The sequence below is a fragment of the Fistularia commersonii genome, chromosome 15, assembly GCF_037954325.1.
Source record: "Fistularia commersonii isolate RoL2024-O1a breed Wild chromosome 15, RoL_Fcom_v1.0, whole genome shotgun sequence".
In the NCBI taxonomy this organism is placed as follows: Eukaryota; Metazoa; Chordata; class Actinopteri; order Syngnathiformes; family Fistulariidae; genus Fistularia; species Fistularia commersonii.
Genome location: NC_141298.1, coordinates 1,689,907 through 1,703,055, shown reverse-complemented (window position 1 = coordinate 1,703,055; position 13,149 = coordinate 1,689,907). Strand labels below are relative to the sequence as shown.

Here is a 13,149-nt window from a genome sequence, read left to right as displayed (position 1 = left end):
TTATTATTATTATTATTATTATCATTATTATTATTCAACTATTTGACTCAGTGAATGTGCAAGTTGATGAGCTGTATATCATTGATATCATAGAAGAGATGGTTTGAATCAAGGCTGCAGTTGAAACAGTCAAAAAAAAAGGAGGATATTGTCAATAAAATTTGGGCCCAACAGGTCTAGTGTTGGTGCACTTAATCTAACATGTACTCTTAAACTGGTGCGTCTGTTCACCGTGTCTTTGTCTTGGTTCTCAGCGTTTTCCCAGCCCGGCGGGTTTGGGGTGACAGTAGATGGGGTTGTTGCACCCTTCACCGCAGAAAGGCCTCCGATTGTGGCAGGGCCCCAGCAGTCTACAAACACTACAGGTTCAGAGGCCTCAAAGAACACCAACCCAATGGCGCATGAACCCCAGGCTCCTCATAGCCCCCTGGATCTCTCAGCCGGTGAGGACATTCAGACACAAACAACCTCACACAACACGAGCAGGAAGCATGCAATAGCCTGATGTCTGACTATTGATTCAGCAATAAGATGCCCATGCCCTCTTTTATCTGAGTCCAAGATTTTTCTAATTGAAATGGATTTCGTGTTATCTACAGCATGTCACAACTGTCAGGCATACTTAGTTGGTGTTACCAGGATGTAAATAATTCACTGTAATTTCTAGACTATTATAAGACTAATATAAGCATCAAGGGTTAAGAATAAATACCGTAAATGAATAAATGCATACATACATTTATATATACACACACACACAGGCGCGCGTGTGTCTATAAGCCGCAGGTGTCCACATTGTAACAAGAGATATTTACACAGAATTTTTTAAATTAACTTTTAATTACATACCGGTAACATCCACAAATACGTAGTGAAATTCAGATGTGACGAGGCTAAATGTATTGGCATGAAGCTCGTTAGCCCCAAAAATAATCCATAAATAAGCTGCCTCATTGTTTAAGCCCCAGTGTTAAAAGCGTGTGGAAAAAAGTAGCGGCTTATAGTCCAGAAATTATGGTAATAGGAACCCCAGCTTAAACAAAACTAAAGCAAAATATCATTATATGCCGAGTTGTGTTATGGAGCATGTTGCATTTTCTTAAAGAATGTAGATGTGAGAGGAGTGGAAGAAAACCTTTTTAGAGCTACACGTATAATATTTGATCAGTTTTATCCTATAATAAGAAGAATATGACACTTTACAATAAGTCAGATTTTACTAGCATTCATCAGGCATTGCCGACTGATAATCACACCTCTGAAAAACAGTGCTGTATTGAAAACTCTACAACTATACTGACATGGATGTGTTACTGTGTTCATTTTTATATTTACTTTCTAGAACATGTACACACAGACACACGATACAATAAGATTTCGTTGTCCAGCAGAAGGTCATCGAATGCTAACATTTATAAGATTTGCCATCATGCTGTGGTGGCTTTCAGTCATGATTTTCTGCCTGTGTGAAGTCCTTGTGTGGGCGTTTGTTTTTATCTGTCCTGCAGCAAGAAGCTGTCTGTATCCTTGCTACAACATTCTGCACCCCCATTTGGCATGCGTCCACTTCAGTGCATACCTAGAAAGCACAGTTGAGGATGGTCAGTTGTGAATACTTTTTTCCGGAAAAGACAGGAACTTAGGGTAATACGCAGGTAGACTACATCTTGTCTAGATGAGGTAATCTGGAGGAGATCAGTGACTGCAACATAGTGCTCGGTGAGAGTGTAGCTGGACAGCATAGGATGGTGGTTTGTAGGATGACTCTGGTGACAAGGAAGATTAAGAGGACAAAGGCAGAGGATAAAGTGGTGGAAGCTGAAAAGAGAAGAGTGTTGTATTGCTTTCAGGGAGGAGTTGCGAAAGACTGGGTGGTCAGAGAGAGCTTCCAGGTGACTGGGCAATCACAGCTAATGTGATCAGGGAGAGAGGTAGGAGAGTGCTTGGTGTGCAGTCTGGAATGAAAGTAGATAATGAAACTTGGTGGTGGAATGAGGAAGTGCAGGAGTATATACAGAGAAAGCGGTTAGCAAAGAAGAAGTGGGACACTGAGGGGACTGAAGAGAACAGACAGGATTACAGGGAGATACAAAGTAAGGTAAAGATGGAGGTAGAAAAGGCAAAACAAAAGGTGTACGATGACCTTTATGCTCGGTCGGGCAGTGAGGAGGGAGAGAATGATTTATACAGGTTGGCACAACAGAGATATAGCGATAGAAAGGATGTGCAGCAGATCCAGGTGATTAAGGATAGAGAGGAAAATGTATTGATGGATACTAGAGGAGTGATGGGAAGATGGAAAGAGTACTTTGAAGAGCTGATGAATGAGGAAAAAGAAAGGGAGGGAAGGGTAGTAGGGGTGACCATTATAGATCACAAAGTAGCAGAGACTAGTAAAAGTGAAGTGATAAAGGCATTGCAGAGGATGAAAATTGCAGTAACTATAGTGGAATAATGTTGATGAGCCATACAATTAAGTTATTGGAAAGTGTAATGGAAACTAGACTGAGAGCAGAAATCAGCTTTTGTGAGCAGCATTATGGCTTCATGCCTAGAAAGAGTACTACAGATGCAGTATTTGCTTTGAGAATGCTAATCGAGAAGTACAGAGAAGGCCAGAAGAAGCTGCATTGTGTTTTTGTAGACCTAGAAAAAGCATATGAAAGGATGCTAGGAGAGGAGCTCTGGTATTGTATGAGGACATCTGGAGTGGCAAAGAAGTATGTTAGACTGGTGCAGGACATGTATGCCAGCTGTGAGACAGTGGTACAGTGTGCTGTAGGGGTAACAGTGAAGTTCAAGGTGGAGGTGGAAGCCAGACTGAGATGCTTTGGTCATTTACAGAGGAGGTATAGTGAATATATTGGTAGATGGATGCTGGAATTGAGGTTTTGCTTTAAAGGAAGACCAAAGAAAAGATTTATGTACGCAGTGAGAGAGCATATGTAGGAAATTGGTGTGAGAGAGGAGGATACAGGGTTTGACAGAGAAGGTTGATTCGCTATGCAGACCCCTGATTGAAAAAGTAGAAAGGGAAAATTAGAAGATGATGTTGAGGATTATCAGTACAAAAAATATGAATGAAACAGTAGCTCTGAGCAATGTCATGATGTAACAGCCATTAAGTATAATTGACTGAAGTAACCAAAACAGCATGGTAGACATTCTTAATCAAATTGATTATTCGGTAGCAAAAAATAAGGATTACTGAAATTTAACCAGATTCAGGCCAGGTTCTTGACATCCCATAACACTATGTTTAGATGAATGTCAATGTCACCATGAGACTGGCCAAGGAATGTACTTAAAATATTTAAGAGATTGAAAATAGATATGGTTATTATTTTAAACAATGCTGAGTTAAATGCCGTTTAGACCAAACGAAACAACCACAAATAACATCATCAAACGTATGCTAAATCATTTTCTAACTGGGCCACTGCTGCATTTAAACAGTAGGTGAGAAAGGGTATTGGAGCACTTCAGGTTCAGTTATCTAAAATATCTCCATTGTACAACTGCATCTTTCACAGTCCTTGCCTTTGGGTATAACATGTCTTTCAGGGCCAGAGTGCATCTTCAATGTTGTAATTACACTCTCTTACCACTATATCAAATTGGCTTAAAGAGTTTGCTGTGCTCTCTGGGGCTTTAATAGGCATGCCCTGTCAAATTGTGGTTCTATGATGCTCCTTGCTTTCTTAATGAGGCTTTGCAGCACGGCATTTTAGTTATTCTGATCTATTTTGCTGACATATTTTCTAGTCCCTTCCAATTAAAGAATACGGCATGAGCAGAATTCCATCATGGGCTTGTTAGTACGAGGTATGGCCCTCCAGAGAGCCCCTGTAGAGTATCTGCCTGACAGGTGCTCCACTTAAGCCGTGTGTGTGTGTGTGTGTGTGTGTGTGTGTGTGTGTGTGTGTGTGTGTGTGTGTGTGTGTGTGTGTGTGTGTGTGTGTGTGTGTGTGTGTGTGTGTGTGTGTGTGTGTGTGTGTGTGTGTGTGTGTGTGTGTGTGTGTGTGTGTGTGTGTGTGTGTGTGTGTGTGTGTGTGTGTGTTTGCATAAATTACAGACAAACTGGGCCAAAGTAAAAGACCATGCCTGACTCATGGGCAGTTTTCCCTTGACTGCATTTACTTTGATACATCCCTCTTTCACTTTCTTTCTATATTCAAACTGACTTTATCTTGACTGTCGTTTGCCGAAAACAATAAAGAAGAATCCCTCAAAGGCCAAGGCCTTGGATTCCTTCCTTCCAAAAAATATCTACTGGGTCAGATCAAATTTTTCTATTCCTGTTATAAGATATGCTATTAAATAACAGTAACCTCTGAATATGAAACTACTCAGAAGTCATTATTAATAAGAAATAGATGATGCCCATTCAGTGTGGAATTGTTTTTTGTTGTTGTGTGTGAGTGATTGACTTTAGCTTCTAAAGAGACTATTATGTTTCAACCCCAATTTTTTTCCCCAACCAACTTTAAAATCTTCCCTCTTCACCCACAACAAGGTACCTTAGGTGACTGCTGGCCCAACCAGGCTGGCTGCCTACCGACAGACCTCCCTTTCACCCCCAGTGTTTCCACTGTGATTAGTCGCCATGCCAGCCATCTTGCAACCACACCTGATGATCTGCCTGACGTTTGGACCAATAAGGAGAGCCCCTCTTATGCCGGGGGTGATGAAAGGGATGGAGACTCATCAGATAGAAAACAGAAGAAGAAGAAAAAAAGGCGCCAGAAAGATGACACCTCTTCAGAACATTATGAGAGCAGAGGCCAACCTGAGGCACAAACACAAGGAGAAAACGTTCACCCAGGGGAGGAGTTCTACCAAAGAATTGGCCCAAGGAGGGATAGAGGGGAAGCTGGCTGGGAGGAACAAATTGGGAAGAGCGGGGGCCGGGGGAAGAAGGGAAAAAACAGGAAGAAGATTCCTGAAGAGTGGGGCGTGTCTTCAGAACAGTTCATCTCTTCGTCCTCAGTGACCTCTACAATCGTACCAGAGGGAATGATGGATCTTGGGAGTACACCCCAGGCAAAAATGGAAGCTGTCTTTGTAGACCCAAGCAATAGTACCTGGAAAGAGGAGGTCTGCACTGATGAAGATCTTGTCCCAAAGCCCTTGTCTCAGGATCTCTTTTCTCTTACTGCTGCTCCCATTAGCCCACTGATTCTGAACAGTGAGCTTAAACCCACTGCAGCTCCATTCACTATGCCCTCCACAATAAACACGGTTTTGTTTCCCACAGCTGCCCACTCTTCTGATCCATTTGACCTCCTGATGGATACTGAAAATGCCAGCTTAGGTGACAGCAGTCAGGCTTTCTCCCCAAATTTAATACCCAAGAGTGAGGCAGCAGGCACTGACAGTGGGATGTCGGAGAACACTGGTTCCTACCAAGAGTCTTCTTGTATGCAATTTATGCCTGAGGGAGACACATCTGCTTTCAGCCCCCCCTCCCAGCCAAGCCCAGGGTCCTCCCCAAAAATGGAGGTGTTAGCTTCGGCCCCACCTCTCTCCCCATCAGATGCATCGTGGGTCCTGAATAACTCTCATGTAAGCAGCAGCAGTGAGCTGTTTGACTACAGTGAGATGAACCCATCTTGCCATCCACTGCCTGTGGGCCTGGCCTTTGACACACCCAGTCCACCCCCCCTCCGGTCTCCTAAAACCACTGCACAGGAATTCCAAACCAAAGAACCGAAAGCATCGCAAAAACAGTCCAAGACATCTCGCTCTTCATCTTCCTCCTCTGTCAAAAGTCCTACCTCTCCAGTGGCTCCGAAGCTTCCACCACAGGAATCCCCAGGGATCAGCCCCTCCTCCCCACCAAATGTCACACCTGCTGGAATGTCAGGATCTGGTCTTAACCCTGCAGCTAAGCCCTTCTTTCCCAGCTTTGCTGATCCCATGGAAGAACCAGCTGTGGTTGCCCCCATCATTGAAGGTTGGTTGCAATCAGCCATGGATAAAGTAGAAATTAGTTATAGAATGAAAACAAGGCTGATTGTTTCATTGGTATTAGTTAGATATTTGATTAGATGGATAATTAGAAACATTTTTACTATCCCTTGCATGGACTCTTGACTAAAACACCACCTGAGGCTTTTTGGCTTTTCTGGTTTGGCGTTTTCATAACTAATGCATGAGTGCAAGTGTTAATCAGCCGGGTCTGTGGATTGGTGGACTTCAAGCTGGCAGTACATTAATTCCCAATGAAGCAGTGCTGGAATGTTAGTAATTAACTGCATTGCTATGGACAGGTGGGCTGCTACTAACCCCCAATGGAATGGGTAACTCTTTCCTCAGCATTACCATTTATCTGCTGTCTGTGTCAACACTGAGTCAGAACCAAACCTGTCTTTGTTCCACTTCTGTCCAAAAATGTATGTGTGTTGAGTATCGTTTCTCTTTCATCCAGGGGTGAAGTGTCATTCTCTTTTCTCTCTCCCCTGTCCAGTTAACTCTGTTTCTTCTCCAGTTGCCTGTGGCTTCACAACTTTTGCAAGAAAAGAATGTAAAAGTAAATGTGTGCGCGTGTGTGTTAGCGTGCGCGCGTGCAGGCGTGCACGCGTGTGTGTTTTAATTAACCTTTTCTACATCAACAGTTCATATCTAATTCTCAAATAATTGCTGTTTTTGGTTCATCTTCCTTTACATGTCCTGTGATTGCTGCCACGGTTGCTTTTCCACCATAGGTAAGTTTAAGTCTCATTCCTCTCATTCTTTCTTATTTTTGTTTTGTTTTTAGGATTTGTATTTATGTTACAGATCAGATAATTTGCAAAATATAAAAAGATTGAAACTTGAACTGTTTTAAACAAAATGAATGCAGTGCTAGGCTGTTTGATGTGGTTGAGTTTTTATGCCATTATGCCCTTTGTTCATATTTTTTCAAGGAATAATAAAATGTGCCAAGATGAGGGAAAACAGACAGCCCAACATAAAGATGTATCTTAAGAGGGAATGAGCTTGGGCTAACAGGCCAATTCCTGAATATGGGGGCGGGTTATCATTTATTTATCTAGAAAAAGCCTCAGTTGGAAGGATATCTGATGTTTTATATCAGACAGCAGAAAAAGAATGTGTGAGATGGCTTTAGAAAATTAACGTTTGATTTACAGCCGATGAATGCCAGGTTTACTAATGGAAAAGTAAGTAAATACTTAAACAAATAAATGAAATTTTTGAATCAGTGCCAGTACTTGGAGGTGTGACCCAGTAATAGTGTTAATGAATGGTTAAAATGGTTAAAATATTATTGTTTTATGTACTGTATTTTCCGCACTATAAGGTGCACCGGATTATAAGGCGCACCTTCACTGAATGGCCTATTTTAAAACTTTTTTCATGTATATGGTGCATCGCATTATAAGCTGCATAGAATAGAAGCTACAGTGGCTGGGGTTGCGTTATGCATCCACCAGATGAAGCTGCGCTAAAGGAAATGTCAACAAAACAGTCAGATAAGTCAGTCAAATGTTCCTCATAGAATACAAACAAACGTTCTATCTGTTCACTCCCAAAACAAGTTTGTGGATTAACAATACGGTACCGTACGTACCGGGAGCTCTTACCGGTATTTGCGTTTTGTTGAGAACAATGTATTTCCAACTCAATTTGTCACAGTTCAAAGCTTTTCGTAAAGCTCTAAATTCGCCTCTAAATTCATTGATGTTAAGTTCATGTGCTAGCTCTGTTGCCTTCATTCGAATAGTGACTGTGGTGACACTTCTACTTGCTGCTCTGTGTTCAACAACCCATTGTTCAAGTTTGTCCTCTAACTGTAGCCATCACGCTTTGTTCCCTCGGAAACTCTGTTTGGCGCAGGTCATCTTGGTACTTCCTCCACTTCTGCACCCTTGATTCGTTAATGTTGAATTATCTCGCTGATGCTCTATTCCCGTGTTCTACTGCGAGACTGAAAGCTTTGAGTTTAAACTCTGCATCGTGAGCATGTCTCTAGAAAGGAGCCGTTTTGGGGTCTTTACACACACACACACACACACACACACACACACACATACACACACACACACAAACACACACACACACACACACACACACACAAATGGAAATGAAAATGCACACTTCGCGCAGTCATATATCCCAGCATGCACCACACGCTACTTCTACGGGAAAAAATAGAGTCAGCGGCTGCTTCCCATAGTTGCGAGGGCTCTTGCAGCTCAGTATTGATCCATATATAAGGCACACTGTCAATTTTTGAGAAGATTAAAGGCTTTTAGGGGTGCCTTGTAGTGCGGAAAATACGGTATTCCTTTTTCACAATTACATAGGAGGCTATTGAGTTGAGGAATGTCAAACTTAACAAATACATAAGTTGACTGTTTCATATCACCTGTATTGTCTGGATTCGCCAGCTTCTGCCTCAACTAAGAAATGAATGCATTCAGTATTGAAAAATTAATCCATCCATCTGGCAGCAGCCAGAGCAGTGAGTCCCAGACCCTCTCCCCCACCACATGGTCAAGGTCCTTTGGGGAGACCCCAAGGTATTCCCAGGCCAGCCTGGAGACATTGTCTATCAAGCATGTCCTGGGTCTTCCCCGTGGTCTCCTCCCAGATGGGCATGCCCGGGAGACATCCAGGAGGCATCCTGACCAGATGCCCGAGCCACCTCATCTAACTCCTCTCTATGTGGAGGAGCAAAGACTCTACTCCGAGCTCCTCCCGGATGACTGAACTTCTCACCCTCTCTCTAAGAGAGAGTCTGGCCACCCCGCGTTTGGAGCACCTCTTCCCCAACCCAAAGTGGACATTCGACCCAGTTCTAGTTGAGCACCGTGGTCTCCATGGAGGTGCTGATCTTCATCCTAGCCGCTTCACACTCAGCTGTGAACCGGTCCAGTAAGAGCTGGAGATCATGGCCTTAGGAAGCCAACAGAACCGCAAATAGGTTTATCCGCTCCTGAGTCCCCCGGCTCTGCTTATTCATTGGAGGGTGTTTCACCGGGTTTGAGGAGGTCTCAGAAGTATTCCTGCCACTATCTACATTGTCCCGAGTTGAGGTCAGCAGCACTCTGCTCCCACTGTACACAGTTTTGACAGAGCACTGCTCCCCCCTCCTGAGCCGCCAGATGGTGGACCAGAATCTCCTCAATGTCAGTGGAAGTTGTTCTCAATGGTCCGCCTGAACTTCTCCAATGCAATTTTTGCCTTGGCAATCACCGAAGCTCATGCCACTTGGCCTGCCGGTACCTGTCAGCTGCTTTCGGAGCCGTACAAGCCAGAGAAGCCCGACAGGACTCCTTCAGTTTGACACCATCCCTCACCGCTGGGGTCCACCAGTGGGTTTGAGGGTTGCTGCCTTGACAGGCATTGACCGCCTTACACCCGCAGCTCTGTTCTGCCAACTTGACAATGGAAGCACAGAAGAAGGTCCATTCTGACTCAATGTCCCCCACCTTCCTCAGGACGTGGTTGTAGCTCTGCTGGTGGTGAAAGTTGAAACCCCCTCTGACAGTAGACTCTGCTGGATGTTCCCAGCAGACCCTCACATTAAGTTTGGGCCTACCAGGTCTGACCGGCATCCTCCCGCACCATCGGAGCCAGCTCACCACCAGGTGGTGATCAGTTGACAGCTCCGCCCCCTCCTTTCACCCGAGTGTCCAACAACACGATCACAAGGTCGATCCAAGAAATGTGGCCTAAGGTGTGTTGGTTTCAAGTGCACATATGGACATCTTCATGCCTGAACATGGTGTTTGTTATGGACAATCAGTCCAATAACAAAACACTACTCAGGTTCAGATCGATGGGGCCGTTCCTCCCAGTCACACCCTTCTAAGTCATACTGTTGTGGCCCACGTGAGTGTTGAAGTCTCCCAGTAGAACGTGAGTCCCCAGTTGGAGTGCTCTGTAGCAGCTCTTCTAGGGACCCCAAGAAGGGTGAGTATGCTGAACTGTTGTTGGGTACATAGCCACAAACAACAGTCAGAACCCATCCCCCCACCTGAAGGCGGAGGGAGCCTACCCTCTTGCCCACCAAGTTAAACCCCAATGTACAGACGCGTAGTCGGGGGTTATCAATATGTCCACACGTGCCTGGCACCCCTGGTTCCAGCCCCCATGCTGTGCGCCAGAGGGAGTCAGACTATATCTAGTGATGTTCAGCCAGCTTCTGCAGCTGAGGATCAGACTGCCAAGGTTCCCCACTCCGGCCAGCCCCTGGCTCACACTGCACCTGACCCCCTTGGCCCATCCTGTAGGTGGTGAGCCCAGGGGAAGAGGGACCAATGTCAATCCTTCGGGCTGTGGCCGGCTGAGCCCCATGGGTGAAGGGCCGGCCACCAGGCACTAGCCATTGAGCCCCATCCCGGCCTGGCTCCAGGTGGGGCCATGGTGACCCGCATCCAGGCAAGGGATCACTAGGTCCAAAGTTTGTGTTCTTCATAAGGGTCTTCTGAGCCGCATTGAAATATGTAAATGAAAAAGTTGTCGATGACTAAAAGTTTTATACAATTCCCAAATCCTCAGGCTTATTTTGTATACAGCAGGGGTCTCAAACTCAATTTACCTGGGGGCCGCTGGAGCTAGGGTCTGGGTGAGGCTGGGCTGCATCAGGTTTTCACAAGAAAAGGTCTGTTCTCAAATATCTTAATTTTTAATTTTCTACACAAAATAAGAGGAAAAATAAATAAATAATCAAATCAAGAATTAAGCAATCATCTCACTAACCACAAAGCCAGCTTCGACTACTGCGTTATTCTCTTTGGTTGCTTTCTTAAAGAAATCTTGTTGCTTCAGTAGACATGTTTTAAGATAGGCAACTCGGTTGGCTCTCTCATCTCCCAGGTATTTGCATAGTCCTCAGCATGTCTAGTTGTCCAATGACGTTTCAAATTGTATTCCTTGTGCTCCGCACGGGCCGCACTAACATTAAATTTCATATTAAGGCGGGGGCCTCAAACTACTGCGGCCCGCGGGTTGCGAGTTTGAGACCCCTGGTATACAGGCAACTACACAAGGATCTCTGTCATTGTACAGTGGAGTCAATGTGTTTTTGTGTGCCAAAATTGTCTGAGGATGGAGTGTTCCAGAGGATTAATTTCCTTGTCCTTTCAACACTCCCTGTCCCTGCCTCCCATCGGAGGCTGTAATAAGGACTGAGTCAGCTGTGTGCACACCACAGGAACAGCAGTGGTGAACCTGCTTATTACGCAGCTGTGATCAATGACATCTGTTCGACTGTCCTCCATTAATTTGTATATTTTTGTAACTTTAATGTCAAAAGTGTACGCCGGAAGCTTGTAGTAGCTGAGTGAAATCATGTTTTTTTTATGATTTTAAAAGCTTATTTTTATGCACTGAGTGGAGGTGGCTTGTGCAAATGTGAGCACAAATAGATGGGAGTCTATGCAGCTGACTCTTGTCTTCCTACTGTGTAATGAGGCATTTTGTATGTGTCCAGGGGTAGCTCTTTGTCATCAAGAGTGCTATTTAAATACTTCTAAAAAGAAAAAGAAATGTAAAGCAAAATAAAGAGGAAAGAGGAGAGGGTGAGTTAGTTCAGCACAGCGACAAGAGGAAATAACCAAAAGACAAACAAAAAAAGCATCAACTATGTCTAAAAAAATCTGGAAAAAACAGTTACAATACATGAAATTAGAAAACAACTTTAAATTCCTTTGCTACTACATCAAAGTAATTAATAGGGTTAAAATTGACGGAAATGTGTTCTGTATCACACAACAAAGTCCAGGTATATTAATGCAGGATTTAACTTTTGGGTGCTTACAAAATAATTAGAATGCAAAAAATAATAAAGGATTGTCAACCACATCCTTAGTCCATTGCCTTAGTCTATTGTTCAACATTGTCAGGCAGGGAAAGCATTGTCGCCCCCATGTATGAAGACAAATTTCCCATTACCACCTTGCAACAAAGGCCCGCATAGACACACCACAAGATACACAGCTAAGTCACCAATCTGTTTAAAGGCAATGTAAACTCCTCAAGAGGAAGATGAGCATGAATGCACTGAGCCATGTGTTGTGTTACCTCATAGTGCTTTGCTCTACTCTAGCATTCTTTCATTACCTTACATTGCAGTCATTTGGCAGACACTTTTAACCAAAGCGACAACAAGTGGAGATGCCGGGGATTTAACCCAGGACCTCATGCGCTCTACATACAACACGTGTCACATGAAAGCCCAGAAGGGACATTTGAAGACTGTGGTTTTACCCCAATTCTTGGTGAAATCTGCTTGTCATAGCAATTGGACTTGAGCAAGATGTGAGTCTCTGCATTTTGTTTCAGTTTTTAGCTGATACCCAAATACCGAGCTCCAGGCTGACAAGTGGCTTTGCAGACGTTATTTTAATTTACAATATTAGGACTATGTTGAGCTTGTCAATAAATGAGCTTTTTCTATGACCATATATCCAACTAATTGGGAAAATGAAATTACAAAACAGTTGGCCTTCTTGTATGTAGTTTTCTTAGTCTGCTAAAATTATAGGCAAATCATAGTCTCTCTCCATGGTGCTGAAATTTTATTCGCCGCCACCCATCACATAGTGCCTCTAGCTGTACTACTTTTGTCATCAATTGCTCATCAGCTCCTGATGTTTAGACAACACCGGAACAGTCCGGTCTATCCCATTAAAATGGCTTTAAAAACTCAAAACTGTTTTTAATATATTAATGTTGCTCCATGAACTGAGCAGTGTTTAAACAGCATATTGAGAAGTAATGAAATCTTTTATGGCACATGTTATTTTTGTTTCCCGCCAAGATAAGCCAACATCGATTTTGACAGTAAATTGGTAACTTTTACACCTCCAGTGGAAGGCTCTCTTGCTGAGCTTCAACTAGCTCACACCACCTTCAAGCAGGCCACTAACCATGTCATGTTGCACCACGATACCATCAAATCTTCATTCTGTTTTATACCCGCTCCCCCCAAAAAAAAATCAATACATACTTGTTGCATATAAAAAGCTATAGCCTGGATTTGAGTAAAACAAAATGCAGCACACTTGAAATCCAAAATAGCATAGGCAGTAGCATCAGTGATGTTGTTGCAGTGTGTATAGCCTGGTTTTCAATTCAGTAGTAGAAGAATCCAGTTGGTAGCATTATCCTTATTTATGATGATTTAATTGAATTTAT

At 43.6% G+C, this 13,149-nt stretch overlaps 1 protein-coding gene and 1 pseudogene across 6 annotated transcripts in view; both read left to right on the top strand.

Moving 5' to 3' along the window:
• LOC147226213 (uncharacterized) overlaps positions 1-13,149 on the top strand; it is an 83,411-nt gene that overhangs the window by 37,887 nt on the left and 32,375 nt on the right. For all 6 annotated transcript variants that reach the window (XM_086160608.1, XM_086160607.1, XM_086160606.1 and 3 more), the window contains exons 6-7: positions 255-443; positions 4,517-5,956. In XM_086160608.1, the coding sequence (XP_086016734.1) occupies positions 255-443; positions 4,517-5,956 (1,629 nt within the window). The remainder of the gene's footprint in view (positions 1-254; positions 444-4,516; positions 5,957-13,149) is intronic.
• LOC147226215 (uncharacterized) lies at positions 1,746-2,455 on the top strand (annotated as a pseudogene).